At 42.2% G+C, this 18868-nt stretch overlaps 1 protein-coding gene across 1 annotated transcript in view; it reads left to right on the plus strand.

Moving 5' to 3' along the window:
- The window catches only part of IL2RA (interleukin 2 receptor subunit alpha), a 50922-nt gene extending 36572 nt beyond the window's left edge, over positions 1–14350 (plus strand). Inside the window, exons 2-8 of the mRNA XM_006772614.2 lie at positions 1095–1283; positions 1924–2031; positions 4361–4576; positions 6571–6654; positions 7025–7096; positions 9655–9721; positions 14292–14350. Of these exons, the coding sequence (XP_006772677.1) occupies positions 1095–1283; positions 1924–2031; positions 4361–4576; positions 6571–6654; positions 7025–7096; positions 9655–9721; positions 14292–14316 (761 nt within the window). The 3' untranslated portion in view covers positions 14317–14350. The remainder of the gene's footprint in view (positions 1–1094; positions 1284–1923; positions 2032–4360; positions 4577–6570; positions 6655–7024; positions 7097–9654; positions 9722–14291) is intronic.
- Positions 14351–18868: the final 4518 nt, after the last annotated feature.

Here is an 18868-nt window from a genome sequence, read left to right on the forward strand (position 1 = left end):
AATCTCTTCAATGACGGGCACTGCATGGTCAGGTCAGCTCTTCAGGCTGCCCCCTTTAGGCTCAGTCCTCCGTGATCACAGAACCCAGCTCTCAAATCCCCCGGCGGTGCCAGGAATCCCGCGGATCTCCTTTCCCCAGTCAGGGGCTGTGCCTGTCCCAAGGGACACGGCTGTCTGCCACGCGGTCTCCCTCCGACCCTCTGGGCTCAGAGGTCTGGCAAACTTTCCTGCCCAAATCCCTGGGTTTTTTTTTTTTACCTTTCCAGGGGAGTTCTGCCCTTCCCGGCTGCAAACCGTCTCACCAGCTGAGCAATTTCGCCAATTCGGAGTGGGTGTTATTAGTTTCAGCTGCTCACTCCATTTGCTCTGGGATACGACCTGGGACGTGTCTGCCTATATCGCCGCCATCTTCTGCTTCTTGTTGCATCTTTCTGATTAGACCAATATATTTCCCCCTTTATAGTTGAGTGTTTGGCCACTACATCAAGGGTCTTTAGTAGGAAATCAGGGTCCATTTTTTGAGCTGAGTGCGGGGCAGGTCTTTACAGTATAAAAAGGAATTTGGAAAACTCACAGATGGGTAGGAGGGTGAGAAACACACCCTTCCTACTAGCCAGACATTGAGGGAAGCATTTTAAATTTCTATTTTTTTTTTTTAGTGGTGCAGAATCATTAATTATAGAAAGTCGGACAATCCTGAAAGTTTCTTTTCTCACACACACATTTTGTTTTTTAATTAAATTTACATGGCCCTAAATAAATAAATAAATAAATTTACATGGCTTTCCTCATATTCCTTGGTCTTCCTCTCTCTACTTGCTCAGCATGAGGCATATTCAGAATAAAACTTCATTCATTTCTATTCATTTACTTTAAAATATATTGTAGTTTATGTTTTAATTTGATTGAAATTAAATTTTGAACTGTCTCATACAAAAGTTTCTAAAAAACAATGGCAACGGACTTAGTTTCTTTCTAGGAAAAAGTGGGGTATATATAAATCCTTTAAATAAAACACAGATATGTGTGATTAAATCACTGCATGGTTAAATGTGTGAATGTTTAACTGGTAATACGCTTCTTTTCCTCCTCAGAGTTTTGTTATCCCAGCCCACCAAATCTCAGACACGCCACATTCAAAGCCATCACTTACGAAATGGGCACCTTGATAAACTGTGACTGCAAGACAGGATTCCGCAGAAGCAGTGAGACGATCTTCATGAATTGTACAGGAAACGCTGGCCACGCTGCCTGGGAAAACCAATGTCAGTGCAAAATGAATTGTAAGTGTTTCCTTTTGTAACTGCCAAGGAGAAGAGAAGATCATAGCAAAGAGTGAGACAGAGCTTCAGATTGTGTTCACTAGGCCCCAAAGACAAAAATTGTTCAGTCTGAACTACACAGGAACTAATTTTACTGGTTTCTGGAATATTCATATATTAAACAAATATTTAAGGAGTGTCTTCTAGGTCCAAGTACTGGTCTAGGCATGCAGGATACCCAGTACTCAAGAAACTTGTATTTCAGGGTCAGGAAGGAAACAGACATTACACTAATAATTATCAACAATTAAAAAACAATTTTAGTTCACAGCAATGTGAATATACTGAATGCCACTGGACTGTACACTTAAAATGATTGATATGGCAAATTTTGTTATGTCTATGCTGAAGGCCATTGTCATTACACACATGAATACTGACAGGCCAGTGCTGTTCTGGGCTTGACATGAGCAGGGCCCACTAAAAGCACCCCAAGGGCAGGGCTCATGTGTAGCACATCTTTGTAACCGCAGCACTTTGATATTTCCTGGTGCACTGCAAGCACTAGAGAGATCCTTTTTGAGTAAGTGAATACATGAAGAGTGTTTACTATTATAAACATTTGTGAAGTTATTTGCTTCATTCCATTCATATTCTCTAGCCCCCAGGAACACACAAAAACAAGCTACTCCTAAACCTGAAGAACAGAAGGAAAGAAAAACCACAGAAATGCAAAGCCAAACACAGCCCACAGACCAAGTTAACCTAGGTAAGAGGTGAATCTGAACAACTGTTGTCTGAGGACTAGGAGCCCGCCCTTCTCTTGCAGGTATATGATGTGGTCCCCAAAGGAAGAAAGTCTGTCCCATTATCCTCTCCTCTAAGGATATCATGTCAACAATAGCACTTGCAGGCTCTTGGCTCAGCATTTCAAGTCACTTTCACAGAAGCCAACCTGGCCTCGGGAGTTCTTCCTGGGTTGAGAACTGGCTGAATATAATTCAATTCAATTCAATTCAATTGGATTCAATTCAAAAAGCACGTGTTGGGACTAAAGGTACCAGGCCAACAGAAGATATAAACATGAGCAGACAATAGCTCCTTCTCTAAAGGAAATACTTTGTTTTTTTCCCTAAATAGAAGATAATGAACTGCCCGCAAGCAATTTACATCAAGATGTTTCTTAGGAGGAGTGTGTGTGTGTGTGTGTGTGTGTGGGGTTGTGTGTGTGTGTGTGTGTGAGTGTGTGTGTGTGTGTGTGTGTGTGTGTATGTATGTAAAATGTGCTGGGTCATACTGGTGAGTCGTGAAGCTGCAGACAAATACCTCCTGGCTAATGGGCTATGGATTAGTGAGCACCATAACTACCCAGTTGCTGCTGCAACTTTCCGAGATGAATCATGTTGATTAACGTCAAGTCATAATGTTAGGAGGAAATAGAGCCCATTAGGAAAGCCTGAGCTTTTGGGGGACCAGCTGACCTTACAGAAACCTATGGTCCCACGCTGATTGTATAAGATTATAAAGAATTTGAACATATTGTATAAAATCTCACTTGAACCTCACAACCCAGTGAGTGAGGGAGGAGGAGTATTACTTCAATTTACTGAAGAAATTGAGACATTGAGAAGGTAAGCCAACCCTTCTTGGCTAAACTCACATATTTTAGGAATAAGACCTTGGGTCTCCCGAATTAGACTAGAAATCTTTCTACTGATTACTTATTTTAGACTAGTTTGAATTTATTTGCATCTTCCATTCTTTTTCTTTTTAAAGAATAATCCAGGGGCATTGTTGCAATGTGAGGTTTTTATCCGTACACACACACACACACACACACACACACACACATACACACACACACCCAACTTTGTACTGGAATGGTATTTCAAAGCAAGTTTAGTTGTTGTTTTTTTCTCTACTTCTCCCATAATACCTTCCACAATTATTGAAAGGTTTCTCAAAAAGTCAATGTTTGTTGTCCTTACTCAAGAGATAATCAGCTGGTTTTAGCTAATGGACATTTCACATATTGTCTTAATTAGTATGTTTTCATTTAAAAGAAGCAAACCCAATTAAAAACAGGTTCAGTCAGTTATAGATATCACTGACTGTAAAAGAAATTTTTTGAGACTAAAACATAAGTTCAGCCATCATTTGCCAGCTGTTAGAGCAAACTGCTCAGGACAGAACCACTAAGCTTCCAGGTGGGGCTGAAGGTTACACAGAGTATTTGTAGAGCTCATATTTGGTATTCAGGCTGTGGAAGGTCTGGAAGGTCAGAGAATATGTGTAGCTTCCTATGTCTGAAGAATAGAGAGTACATATGGTTCCATATGTCCAGATTGGGGATGGAGTGAAAAATCCTGAGATTATATCATAGCAGGACACGATCTTTAGGGTTAAAGGTCAGTCAGGCTTAGGTTTTAGTTTGGGAGTGGAAAGTTACTGAACACAGGGAATTTCCAGAAGCCTTCACTGGTCTAATGCAGGGCAAGCTTCAGGTATGGCTTGATCAGAGATCAGGCTCCAATTCTCTGAGATTCTCTCAGCTGCTCTCTCCTCTGGGCTTTGGCTTTGTCCCCAGTCCTTCTACCATGGTCCCAAGGTGACTATCAGCTGCAACCTGAGGATGTAGCTTCCTCAATCAGCAGTGGAGATAAGGGGTGGTTGGTCTTCACTTTTCAGTGACCCAAATTGAGTTAAGTCTGCTCTTATCCCTCAGCTGAGACCATCCTTCCTAGTCTTGTACACTTACCAAAGCTCTCACTATCGTCAGAAGTAATTACTCATGCCTCTGTGTTCCCATAATGAGCGTCTCTTCTTTAACTATAATACTCAGCACATTCTGCCTTCATATGTCTTTCTTACCCAATTGACTGACCCTTCCTGCGGGAGTGACTGAGTCTCTGTGCCTTCCCACAAAGTACTTAGCCAAGTCCTGATACATAGACATTCTCAATACATACTGGTTAAACGAAAGAAAATAAATGAACAAACAAAAAAATAAGAACCAAGGTCTGGTCTCTAGGAAGGGGAAACTTGGACTCACAGTGCTCTCTCCAACTTGCCTTTGGAATTTCCTTTCCCTCTTCCAGGTCATTGTAAGGAGCCTCTACCATGGGAACATGAAGCTTCAAAGAGAATTTATCATTTCGTGGTGGGCCAGACAGTTCACTATGAGTGCGCCCAGGGATTCAGGGCCGAACAGAAAGGTCCTGCCACAAGCACCTGCAAAATGATCTGTGGGAAGACGAGATGGACACAGCCCCAGCTCAAGTGCACAAGTGAGAGTGAGAATGATGAGTTTCTAGGTATGATGGCACCTTCCTGAGTTCACTAGATTGCTTTTTTCCATCAGGCCGCCAGGGTGGAATTCCTCACCCACTAGCTGTGTAACCTTGGACAAGTTAATCTCCTTGGGCCTCTATTTTTTCTCATTCTATAAAAAACACTAGAGAAACTCAAAGGCAGGGGGTCCTCAAACTATGGCCCGTGGGCCACATGCAAATACAAATATTGTATTTGTTCCCATTTTGTTTTTTTACTTCAAAATAAGATATGTGCAGTGTGCATAGGAATTTGTTCATAGTTTTTTTTTTTTAACTATAGTCCGGCCCTCCAATGGTCTGAGGGACAGTGAACTGGCCCCCTGTTTAAAAAGTTTGAGGACCCCTGCTCAAAGGTCTCACTGGGAAGTCAGAGTAAAAGGGGCCTTGCAGACAGGTTTAGGGGGTTAGCCCGGGACACGCTGCTGCTGCCCATTGCTCCCATGGTTGCAAGTCTTGTGGGGGTTCCTTAGAGTTTAGGACAGGGGTCCTCAAACTATGGCCCGCGGGCCACATGCAAATACAAATATTGTATTTGTTCCCATTTTGTTTTTTTACTTCAAAATAAGATATGTGCAGTGTGCATAGGAATTTGTTCATAGTTTTTTTTTTTTAACTATAGTCCGGCCCTCCAATGGTCTGAGGGACAGTGAACTGGCCCCCTGTTTAAAAAGTTTGAGGACCCCTGCTCAAAGGTCTCTATCACTTAAGGTCCCCTGTACCCTGAGTGGAGATAAGTAGCAGGAGAAGGAAGAAAAGAAAAGATCTTTGGAGTATTCTAGAGCCCCCAGATCACTCACTGGTGATAATGCTTCCCCTTTCTTAGCTGATCCTGAAATCCCACTTCTTCCTCTAAGAAGACTTCCTCTCTCCCTGGTTCAAAGGGGAAACTCCAACCTGCAACCCACACCTTTCTAATTTACTGATAATGTAAATCCATTATTTGTACAGTGCTACACTGTTGACAGGCAACTTCCCCTTGCATACTTCCCACCTGAGCTTTGATAAAAATGCAAATGTGCAGAGAAGGGACTAGCATGCATACTCACACACTCATTCATACATACATACAACCAATGTATGTTGAGATCTTTGCTATTTTCATTCTGAAATCATACTACTATTTCTACAATCTAAAGTCACTTACATTGTCCTAGCCAGGTGGTTCAGTTGGTTGGAGTATGTCCCATACACCAAAAGGTTGCAGGTTTGATCCCCTGTTGGGACACATACAGGAGGTAACCCATTGATATCTCTCTGTCTCTTTCTCTGTCTCTGTCTCTCCCCTTTCCTCCCTGTCTCTCTAAAATCAATAAAAACATATCCTCAGATGAGAATGATATATAAATGTGTGTGTGTGTGTGTGTGTGTGTGTATTAAAAGTCAGTTACATTTAACAATGGGTTACAGGTTTCTTTGCTCATCACTCTTTTCCATATTCCATGACTTCCTCTTGGATTCTTGAGAATTCTGTGTTTCTTTCCCATAGCTTGTCTCCAGTAAGCCATACTGCTGGTCACAGCATGTCCCTGGTTTCCTTTGTAAAAGGATGACAAGGTGGGGCAGTAAATGACAACACCCATGCTGAATGGGGACCTATAACAGAGAAAAGCTACCCTTTTGTGTCTTTCTACTTTGTTTGATAGTTCAGTGGTATTGGTATTGTTATGACCTGTTTCCAAGTCACAGATGGAAACCAGGCGAGTAGGAAGCTTAGAGAAAGGAGTTTCTCAAAGTTCTATGGAAAACCAAGGTCAGAATTAGAATTCCCTCTCACTGGGCTCTGCTGGGGCCTCTTATGCCACTCCCTGTGACTCTGATGTAGAGCCATGTGACGTGGCACCCACAGATAACATGCCCAGCACTGAGATTCACACCTTAGCTAGTGTGTATAGAGTCAACTGAGGTGGGTGGGTGGGTCTGGATGTGAGACCCCTTCCCCTTTCAGTTCCACAAGCATTGCTCACTCTCTCCACCAGGTGATGAAGAGTTTCCAGCAATCACAGACATTCCTTCTGGGAGTGAAGCTTCCTGTCCTTTCACCACGACAAGTGTTACTACAGGTATGGCTAGAATCTGTTTCTATGAAGATAAAAGCCATTATATCAAATGGGAGAGAGGGAAGACAGTTTGCCTGGAGCAGCCTCGCCAGCTTGGGCAGAGCTGCCCCGTGGATGTTAAGATGATCAAGATCCACATCCGACCTCCCAATCCTCAAAGGCTGGAAAACAAGTGTCAGAAAGAGGCGATACCATACTGAGGGTGGTGTCTTGAGGCAGAAGAAGGAAATGCTTGCGCATGGCCTCCCCTTGTCCTTTATGTCCCTTCCATCAGTCTCTGAGGTTCTAGCTCAGGGAGAACCCTAGCACTCTCCAACCTGTGCAATCCAATAATTGCCTAAACAGAGCATCTTCCCCTCTCTCTTCTGCATAGATTTTCAGAAACCTACAGAAGTGTCTACAACCACAGAGATGTTCATATTTACCACTGAGTATCAGATAGCAGGTGGGTAGGAGTCATTTCTATTATTAACAAAATGTACACCAGACAGCAATTGTGGGACATGTTGCTTGGTGGGTGGGTAGGTTGGTTAGTTGTTTATCATGACCCCCATTTACACTATATGTCTATAAGAGTTAAATACTAATGCAGAAATTAACATAACCTAAACTCACAATGAAGTCTCAAACTAGCCTCATTCAGCTCCTCCTGAATGGATCCTAAATGACAAAACACTCCATACTTGGAAGTGAGGGTTGAAGCAAAGAGGGAGGGAGAACGTATAACCAGAGGAAGAAAAAAAAATCCTAAAACAGTACAGTTGTTTCCTGGTAGGAGGGAAAAAACATGCTTTGCAGCAAGAAAAAAAATAAAATTAAAAATGAGCTCATAGAAAAAGAATAGGATGGAGATCATCAGGGGCTGGTGCTGGGGCCAATAGGGAGATGGTGGTCAGAGGGCACAAACTCCAGTTAGAAGAGAAGTTCTGGGGATGAATGCACAGCATGGTGGTTGTAGTAAACAATACTGTATTGTATAATTGAAAGTTGCTAAGAGAGGAGATCGTAAATGTTCTTACCACAAAAAAGAAATGGTAATTATGTGACATGATGGAGGTGTTAGCCAATGCCATGGTGGTAATCATATGGCACTATGTAAATGTATCAAATCAACATGTACATCTTAAACTCACACATGTATATCTATATATATAAAAAGCCAACGACCGTAACACCGTAACAACTGGAATGACTGGTCGCTATGATGCCCACTGCAACCAGTGAGCCACCTGATCGGCCTCTCCCACTCTGATCGAGGGTGGGTGATTGGACAACCCCCCCATGGCCCATCCCCCAGGCTGGCTATGCCCCCAATTGACCCACCCTACTCTGATTGGCCCGCAGCCCCTCCCCCTGGCTTGCCCTGCCCCTGATTGCCCCCCTCTACCTCAATAGGGGGCAGGGCCAGCCAGCCAATTCCTCATGGCCCCTCCCCCTGTGCCAGCCCCATCCCTGATGGGCCCCCACCACCTCATCTGCCCACAGCTCCTTCCCCTGCCAGCCCTGACCCTGATCACTCCCCCACCCCAATAGGGGGCAGGGCCAGCTGGCCAACCCCCTGCAGACTCTGCCCCCAGCCAGCCCCCCCCCTGATGGGCCCCCACCACCCCAATCAGTCCGCAGCCCCTCCCCATGGCCGATCCCACCCCTGATAGCTCCTCCACCCCAATTGGGGGTGGGGCCCACTGGCCAATTGCATGCAACCCCTCCCCCAGCCAGCCCAGCCCTGATCAGGCCCTAATCGGGCAGGCTGGCTGGACCGCAACCATGCATGAATTTGTACACTAGGCCTCTAGTGTCAATTATCTATACCAGCAGTTCTCAACCTATGGGTTGCGACCCCTTTGGGGGTCGAATGACCCTCTCACAGGGGTCGCCTAAGACCATCGGAAAACACATATATAATTACATATTGTTTTTGTGATTAGTCACTATGCTTTAATTATGTTCAATTTGTAACAATGAAATTGGGGGTCATCACAACATGAGGAACTATATTAAAGGGTCACGGCATTAGGAAAGTTGAGAACCACTGATCTATACTAATAATCTATACTAATAATATGCTAATTAGACCTGATAGACTGGACGACTTCCGGATGTCCTTCCAGACAAAGCTGCAGCGGCTGTGAGGGCTGAGGAGGGCTGGCAGCTGCGGCGGCTGCGAGGCTGGCAGTGGCAGCAGCAGCAGTGGGATGGGAGCAGGTCCTTCTCCTGATCACCTAGTCGCCTCCCACAGAGGGAGGCCAGAGGCAGCAGCAGTGGTGGGGTGATGGGGACAGTGCCTTCACTTGATCAGCCCGGTCGCTTCCCGCAGAGGGAGGCCAGATTGCGGCTTAGGCCTGCTCCCCACAGGGAGCCCACAGGGAGCCAGACTTCGGCTTAGGCACGCTCCCCACAGGGAGGCCCACAGGGAGCGGGCCTAAGCCATCAGTAAGACATCCCCTGAGGGCTCTTGCAGGCTAGGCTGAGGGACCCCCTCCCCCAGTGCACAAATTTTCATGCACTGGGCCTCTAGTATGTCAATAAAGCTGGGGATAAAAGAAGAAAAACATGCTTTGTGGCCCATTTAAGATAGATAGGTAGGTAGATAGATGGATCACTCCAGTACTGTTGGGAAATATGAACACTTTCAAAAGATTCTAAAGTGTTTATGATTTATCTTTATGTTTCGATATTTCTTTTACCTGTCACAGGCCTCACTTTCAGCCTCTTTAACTGAAGCCTGGGCTCTGAACCTTTCTGAAAAGAGGGTCTTTCAGTTTGATCTCACTTGAAAGCCTTTTGAGGAAAGGCACCATGCCCTTCTCCATACATGCCACCTCACCCAGTCTTAGAGCACCCTAAGAAATCTGTTGGGGGAGGGAGCTGCACTCTGGGAGTGGAAATCAGAAGCTGCAGAGCCCACCTCTTCGGGATGTCCTTGCTTATGGGGGGATTTTCTCAGCCTGCTCTGTGACTTGGCCCAGGACATACTGTGTTGATCTGCTTCTCTGTTGGCAGTGGCCGGCTGCATTCTCCTGATGATCAGTATTTTCCTTCTGAGTGTGCTCACCTGGCAGCGGAGACGGTAAGTCCCTTATTAAGCAAGCCCTTGCCCAAGCTATCTGTGAAGCCAGAGTAGGAAAAGTCTCAGGGCAGAGATACCTGAGCAGTGCTCCCCATCTTCCTACTATCCACCAGCAGTTTGGAGAGCAGTAGAAGGAGAATTGGCTAAGTATGCACTCCCAAAGAGTCAATCACAAAATTAAAGCCACAGGGAATTGGGAGAGCAAAGGAAACTAACATTTGTTGAGCACCTATTGTATAACAGTTTCAATAAACATTATCACAACCTGTCTTCTCAGAAACCTTCTCATAGCTACATCTTGGACAGATTAAGTAACGTAAACTAGATTGCACAGCAGAGCTCCAACTGCAACTTGAATGGAGAGCCCAAGGTCTTTCTGCCCCATCACCTGGCTAAAAGGAAGCTAAGTCCACCCTAAGCTTCTCCTCTCCTGAGCTCTCACCCCACCTCCTGCAGACACTCACACCAGAGCCCCCTTGACCAGGAACATGACCCATGTGTGGCCTTATTTCTACTAACTTGGATTCTCAATCTTGGCTGCAGATTGGAACAACCAGGAGCTATTTTTGTAAATTGATTTGAGAGAGAGAGAGAGAGAGAGAGAGAGAGAGAGAGAGAGAGGTGAGAGACATCAATCAACTGCCTCCTGCCCAAACCCTGACCAGGGATCAAACTCAAAACCTGGGTATGTGCCTTGACTGGGAATGGAACCTATCACCTTTTGGTGCATCAGATGATGCTCCAACCGATTGAGCCCACCAGCCAGGGCAGGAGATATTCTTTAAAATACTAATGCTTGGGTCCCAACCAAAATCTTTGGGGGTTGTCCCCCAACATCAGTACTTTTTCCTTTTCAATTGAGATAAAATTAATTATTTTAACGATTTTCAAGTGCATAGCTCAGTGGTTTTAGTAATGTTGGAGATACACCACCACTGTCTAATTCTACATTAGAACATTTCCATCACCCCAGAAAGAAACCCTGAACCAATTCCCCTGGTCTCTGGCAACCACTAATCTACTTTCTGTCTCTGTGGATTTACCTATTCTGGACATTTTATATAAATGGAATCACACAACATACACCGTCATGTGACTATGAATACATACTTTTAAAAACTCAGATGCATCAAATACATTCACATCCCATTTTTCCAACTCTGCACTAAGACACTGATTCTTAAATTTGATGGGCATCAGAATCTCCTGGTGGTTTTGTTCATACAGACTTCCAGCTATACACCCAGGTTTCTGCTTCAGCAGGTCTGGGGATGGGGCCTGAAAATGTACATTTCTAACAAATCCACAGATGATACTGATACTTCTGTTCCAGGAACCAAACTTTGAGAACCACTGAATGAGCCTAACAGTATTGAAAATCAAAAGAGTGAAATAATTTTACACACACACACACACACACACACACCCACACACACACACACCCTGCTTCTCCCTTCCTTTAGCCAGCAAGCTATAGAGGCCTATTATGTCACTTTTTCAAAGATACAGGCTATCCCTATCCATATACCAGAATACACTCTGGCCCCACCCTGATATAAACTCCCCAGTAAGACCCTCAGAAGATATTTGTTAGATCCTCTCTTTCCTTCGGTGATAAGATTTAATATCTCTCAAGGATCTTTTAATTTCAGTAGCTTAAAGACAATAGGCCTTCAGACATGAAGGGGTGAAGCTATTTGGGGGTGGTAAAGGTTTTGTAATTTATGTTGTAAAATCATGAGTCCCACAGCTCCTCCAGAATTACAATCTTCCAGGTGACTCAAACTGACCCCTCTGTCAGAGACTAGTCCAAAAATCTTTCCTAAAGTCAAATTTCATCTAATAATGCCCTCTCATGGCCAAACAGAATCCTACATTTGATCTTATTTACCTGCCAGCAATTACTAGGAACTAGTGATGAGCCAGAGCTGGCTTACACTGGCTCCTGAGAGCCAAAGTTAAATTTTCAGGAATTTTACAAACTGTTTTAAAGCATAACCATTGTGAAAAATTAAAGTACGCAAACTTATAAATAAATTGCATCAAATATAAAATTAAATACTCAAAACCAATCACTTTCCTAATTATTTTACTACATTTTACTGCTCCCTTTGTTCTCAGAGTTATTTACGGCTGTTGTGTCTATATCAAGAAAATATTATATAATGATTTGCTAGTGAATATCTCTTTCCAACTCTGTATTCAATGATGTCACATTAGTAGCCTAAAAGTAGGCATGGTAGGAGTATTTACACATGGAAATCAGCAAACTTTTTCAGAGAGCTAGTTGGATATACATTAAACATTTCCCAGCACACCACTTAATTGAAGCCTTGCCTCATGGAGCTCTGAGCAAGGCAGAAAGCAACCAACTGGGCGAGACAAAAACTAGGGAAAATAAGCACAGTTTTGTCTAATGTGATAGCCACTAGACACATGTGGATATTTAAGTTTAAACTTAAATAAAATAAATGTAATTAAAAATTGAGTTGATTAGTTGCACTAGCCACATTTATATTTCCGTCATCACAGAAAGTTCAGTTAGGACAGTGCTGGCTAGAAACTAAGAGTTTTCACTCATGAAAATCACTGAGCACTGTTAGTTGCTATTATTATTCCTTTTCTGCAACTACTGTCCACACAATTAAAAACTTTTTATAGACTATCTCCTCTGTCGATGTGGGTCAAAGGGTACAAACTTCCAGGTAGTAGATGAATAAGTTCTAGGAATCTAATGCACAGCACTGTGCTTATCATCAACAAAACTGTATTATATACTTCAAAGTTGCTAAGAGACTAGATCTTATAAATTCTTACCATAAAAATAAAATGATTATTATGTGATACAACAGAGGTGTTAGCTGATGCTACAGTAGTACTCATATTGCAATATATAAAACGTATCAAATCAACATGTTTACACCTTGAACTCACACAATGTTATATGTCAGTTATATTAAAAAAAACTATTCCTAAAATATTTGAATTTTATTAACCAATGTTAGCCTAATAAATTCAATAAAAATATATTGGGGTGGGAAAAAGTAGGTTAAATTATCAGCCATCATTACCTAAAATATAAATCATAAATAAGGACACACAATAATAAGGAGAATAACAAATAATATAATAATTAATATAAATAATAAAATAAGAAAAAACTCCTTGCTTCGTGTAGTACAACTGTAAACCTGCTTTTTTAAATATATATTTTCCATGTGTCAGGCACTTGTTAGGGGCCTGAAGATAAATACAAATGTCCTCTGTTCACAGGAGCTTACAGTCTAGTAGGAAGGGAAAAAATAGAGAATTTAATATGATTTGTTGGAGCCTAAGATTAAGGTGTTATAGGAGCAAAGAAAAAGGGCACTTAACCATATGTGGGGGTGCCAAGGCTTTTAGAGTTGAAGGTGCCTAAGAAGCCTGAGGCCAGATTTTAAAAAGGCAGGACATAGCTGCTGGGCAGAGGGAGTGTGGGGAGAGGGAAAGAAGTGAGAGCGAGTATCATAATGTTTGGGAGAAGCCAAGAAGTTCTGAACATAAAGTGAATGCATGGGGCAGTGGTGACAATGATGCTCTGGGAATGGACCAAGTCATGAAAATCAGGCCAGAGTGAGGGGCTTAGACCCTATCCTGAGGGCAACAGAGAGCTCCACAGGAAGCTTTACTTCTGGGATGAATGGTAGCATTAACCCTTTGAATAGTCCAGCTACAACAGAGGCTGGATGTAAGATGAGCGATAGTGGTGGCAGTCTGGTTATGTTATAATGAAGTAAATCCACACAGGAGATGATTACAGCATGAACTAGGTCAGTGGGTGTATGTTAAAAAGGAGCAAAATAATCAGGAAATATATAAAGGAGGTCAAGGTAGCTGGTTTTAAGTGAAGGTTAAGGAAGAGGGATGACTCAGGGGTGAGTCCAGGTTTTAGAGTGTGACAGTAGGACCTGGTAGTCACTATGTAAAGTGAGAATGAAATGTAAAGTGAGGGTCTAGAGGAGTATCCCCCTTGGGGATTAACCCCCAAGCAGAGCCCATCCTCTGGTCCATTACCCAGGACACGCTCAGCCTCCACACCTACAACTGTCCAGTCCTGGAACTGACAGGGAAATGGAAGGGCTACCTTGGGCTCTTTCTCAGATTGCCTCCCTGCACAATGATTGAATTTTCATGCTGTAAGAACCATGGGGAAGTCTTGGCTTGGTGGGATAGAGAAGACTTGAGGTCAGATTTCAGCATGTAGGAAGGTAATAGTATCCTGGAGTGGAATTTAAAGTTAGCAGGTCAGTGTGGGCTTAGTTGAATGTTCTACCCACTCAGCAGTTCTCAACCTGTGGGTCTCGAACAATGAAAATACATCCTGCATATCAGATACTTACATTACGATTCATAACAGTAGCAAAATTACAGTTATGAAGTAGCAACGAAAATAATTTTATGGTTGGGGGTCACCACAAATGAGGAACTGTATTAAAGGGTCATGGCATTAGGAAGGTTGAGAACCACTGGAAACACATTTTTCTTGGTTCAGTATTACACCGATAACTATGACTTCGTTATATCACTACAGGAGGAAGAGTAGAAGAACACTCTAGCTGAGAACAGCCCACAGCAGTCATGAAGCACAAGAGAAATCAAAGAAGTTAAACACTCACCTAAGCTGCATCTCCTGTGATAACCGTGGGTTTTGAAAAACTCTGAAGTCACATCACAGAACAGGCAACTGCAACCCCATAACGAAGCCAGCTATGGAGTATCCATGAGTGAGTTCAACCTGCTTCTAAGTACATCATTGGAGGCACAGCAAGAAACAACTAGAACTCTTGCTCTATTTTCATGTATATGTAAAGCTTGATGGGCCAGGAACTCTCTCCACACCCTAAATAGTATAAAGAAAATAGCTTAATGTTAATTTCATCCCAACTGCCCAGTTTAGACATCCCAAGGAAAAACCCAGTGCTAATGTAAATAGAGGTACACACACTCTCTAGCCTACATAATAGAGGATCTTGTCTCCTAATCCACGTAGTTCCTTTCCCAGCCTCTGAATGACTAGTCCATTCTCCTGGTCACATTCCTTAATGAATGTCCTCTAAGAACTCCGGACTGGTAACTTGAACACATCTTTTTGTCCTTAGGTCAGTCCTCTAAACTAGCCCTACTCCACTGAATCTTCAATTTTGAATATCAAAAGAGCAGAGACTGGCAGAATTATCTTTGGGTAACACCAAAATGGGGCAGTTGAGCCCTTGGAATTGTAGAACTTCAATATTTGAAAGGATTTTACTAGAGTTCATGTTGGAACAGAAGAATAAACTAGGTCCAAGACAATGAATTATACCTCCTATTAAAAAGTGCCACCTATTCATTACTAATATGTTTCTTTAAGAGTTAGTTTCTTTGAGCATGCTGTAAATGACACTCTGAATTTGTCCTGCAAGAATTAGATGTTTGTAAACAGACATATTATGTGCAAATGTGTACACTTTCAAATAAGTGTCATAAAAACACCAGTAAGAGATCAATGTTTATGGAAAGAAAGAAGAAAGAAGGGATGAGTGGAGAAGGAGATCACACTGATAGGATGCAACTACGGAAAAGGTCATACCAGTAGTCCTCAGACTGTTAGCAAATCAGAATCACTTGGAGGCCTTGTGAAAACACAGATGGCTGGGTCCATTTCCAGAGTTCCAGAGTCAACAGGTCTGGGTTGGGTATGAAAATTTATATTTCTAACAAATTCCAGATGATGCTGGCGACTATTCCAGGTACCACACTTTGAGAACCATTGCGTTATATCTCTCCATGCCCACTGATCCCCAATGCCTACTGAAAAATCAGCTTCAGGTGCTGGGATTTCAGTGAAAGTTCTAATACAGCCTTTAGTGTAAGAGCTCAATCTTAAAATCAGTTGACTCAGATGTCACAGACAAAATCACATGACCAAAACAATTAATGAAAAGTTTAAACCTGCATCCAGTTTTCATTTTGGAAAGGGCAGGAAAGTGTTATGAAAAATATAGGAAGGTGCCAGCAGGTCCATATTCAGATTAAAGAAACATTTTCTGTTTTTTCGGTGACCAACCAAGTACCATACAGATTCCATTGTCAATATTCCCCCATCACTGCCCCAAATTTGTGTTTTCTAGTTAAACTAAAGTTGAGAGGAATCTCAGACCAAAATTTTTTATTTTATTTTGTTATATTACTTGAATAACTTTGAATTGAATTATCATTACTCATTTTGGGGGAGGGAGTTCTGTGAGATCAAAATTTTTTCATAATAATTAAGATGTTTATTTACCTTTTTTTACTCTAATTCTCTTACAAGTGTATGGTGGAGTTTTCTAGAAACTATGTGATATGTGATCGTCATCATTCTGATGTTAACATACAATGAGTTTATTACTGTTGTTTGTAAAGAAATTAATAAACAATATTCTTTGAATTTCTTAGTTTTAGTATCTAAATATGGTAAGTATCACTAGCTGTAACTATATAAACAAAAGGTCTTTGGCATCCTCAATACTTTTTAATAACATACATATCCTAACAAATAACTAATAACCACATCATCATTGGACATTTCAGAAATGCAGATCAAAATCACAATGAGATTCCATGTCATACCTACTAAGATGACTTTAAACAAAACAAAACAAACAAATTTTTTTTAAAAAAGAAGCCCGGCCAGTGTGGCTCAGTGGTTGAGCACAGACCTATAAACCAGGAGGTCACAGTTCGATTCACAGTCAGGGCACATGCCCAGGTTGTGGGCTCGATCCCCAGCATGGGGCATGCAGGGGGCAGCTGATCAATGATTCTCTCATCATTGATGTTTCCATCTCTTTCTCCCTCTCCCTTCCTCTCTATGAAATCAATGAAAATATATTTTAAAAAAGAAGAAGAAAGAAAAGAAAAGAACAAATGTTGACAAGGACATGGAAAAATTATGGAAAAATAGGAATCCTTATACATTGGTGGTGGAATGTAAATGGTGGTGCAGCCACTGTGGAAACAAAGTTGGCAGTTCCTCAAAAAGTTGAACATTGAGCCCTACCTGGTTTGGCTCAGTGGATAGAGTGTCGGTCCATGGACTGAAGTGTCCTGGATTTGATTCCCAGTCAAGGGCACGTACCTGGGTTGTAGGCTTGATCCATGGCCCTGGTCAGGGGGTGTGCAGTAGGCAACAAATTGCTGTGTCTCTCTCATATTGATGTTTCTCTTTCTGTTGTTCACTCCCTCTTAAAAAATCAATGGGAAAATATCCTCGGGTGAGGATTAACAACAACAACAACAACAAGTTAAACACTGAATTACCACATGATAGCAATTCTACTCCTGATTCTAATTCTAGCTATGTACCCAAGAGAGATGAAAATCTATGTTCACACAGAAACTAGTACATGACTGTTTATAACATCACTATAGCCAAATAGCCAAGAGGTGAAAACAACCCAAATTCCCATCAATGGACAGGAATTGTTAAAACACAGATGCCTGGGCCCATCACCAGAGTTTCAAGGTCTGGGGTAGGCCTAAAACTTTACATTTTTAACAAATTCCAGGTGATGCTGATGATTCTGCATGATGATACTACACTTTGAGAAACAGTGGTCCAGGTACCACACTTTGAGAACCACTGGAAATTGTAGGATGTCCATACACTGCAATATTATTCAGTCACAAAAAGGAATGAAGTACTGATACATGCTACGATGTAGATGAGCCTCAAAAACATTATGCTAAATGAAAAAAGCCAGACGTTGTATGATTCTTTTATATGGCATATCCAGAATAGGCAGCTCCATATAGACAGAAAATAAATTAGTGCTTACCAACACATGGAAAGAGTAATTACTTAATGGGTATTCATGTTTTCTGGGATGATAAGCACAACAACTCACTAAAAGACTGAAACCTAATCCCTAATTGTAGCATGGTGGACCAGTTCCCTCCCCCCACGTCAACACCACGTCAATAGTTCGCCTTTTTGGTAACAGGGAAAGCAGCTAAAAGAACCCCACATCTCATACTCTATTTAAGAAGTCTCTCCAGAAACCCAGAGACAATAGGAGAGACAAAGACACTAGAAAAGATTTTTGCCTCTAACCCCACAGCAACAGCAAAGAGTAAACACAACCACAACCTAACTCCTAGCCAGATAAACACAAAGCCTCACACCAAAGGCCTGCTTACTTCAGTTCCTTTTGTCTACTACATCATGTCCAGCTTTCAACAAAAAATTACAAGATACACTAAAGCAAAAACAATCATTTTGGAGAGACAAAGGCAGCATTAGAACCAAATTCATAATGGCAGAGATGTTGGAATCATCAGACTGGGAATTATTTAAAACCACTATGGAAAAGAAATCGTTCTGCCTAGCTGGAGTGGCTCAGTGGTTGAGTGTTGACCCATGAATCAAGAGGTCACTGGTTTGATTCCCTGGGTGTGGCACATGCCTGGGTTGTGGGCTCGATCCCCTGTAGGGGGCATGCAAGAGACACCTGATTGATGTTTCTGTCTCTCTGTCCCTCTCTCTTTCTCTCCCTCTAAAATGATAAAAAACCTTTTAAAAAATAAATAAATCATTCTGACACCTATGGCTATGTCCTCCTAAATCTATCCTTCTATTGGTAATAAAAAAAAACCCAGGTTTTAGTGGAACACATCCTTCTCCCCAGCTAAGGATAATGTTTGCTAGCCTCCCTTTCAGCTAAGTGTGGTCATGTGACTAAGTTCTGACCAATGAGACCTGAACAGAAGTAAAGTGTGTAATTTTCAGGATGGGTCTTTGAAGAGAACAGGCATGCCTTTCCCCTTCTTTGTCTCTTCCACTGGCTGGCAGGTGGTCTTGATAGTGGATCTTAGGACTACCAATGTGATAGAAACTGCATGTTAAGTTTGACTGGGAAGCAAAACCAAAGGAGCCTGGATGCCTGACACCATGGAGGTGCCACACCAGGACAGCTTACACTTGGACTGTACCTAAAACAGAAAAATCCTCCCAATCAGGACACTGTGATTTTTTCCCCTATATCAGCATCCTATAACAATTATCCATCCTTACTAATATATGGCATATACATGCCCCTCTACCAAATTTGGCTTATACTGTCATATTACCAACAAAGTATTTCAATA

The sequence above is a fragment of the Myotis davidii genome, unplaced genomic scaffold, assembly GCF_000327345.1.
Source record: "Myotis davidii unplaced genomic scaffold, ASM32734v1 scaffold544, whole genome shotgun sequence".
NCBI classification, from domain to species: domain Eukaryota; kingdom Metazoa; phylum Chordata; class Mammalia; order Chiroptera; family Vespertilionidae; genus Myotis; species Myotis davidii.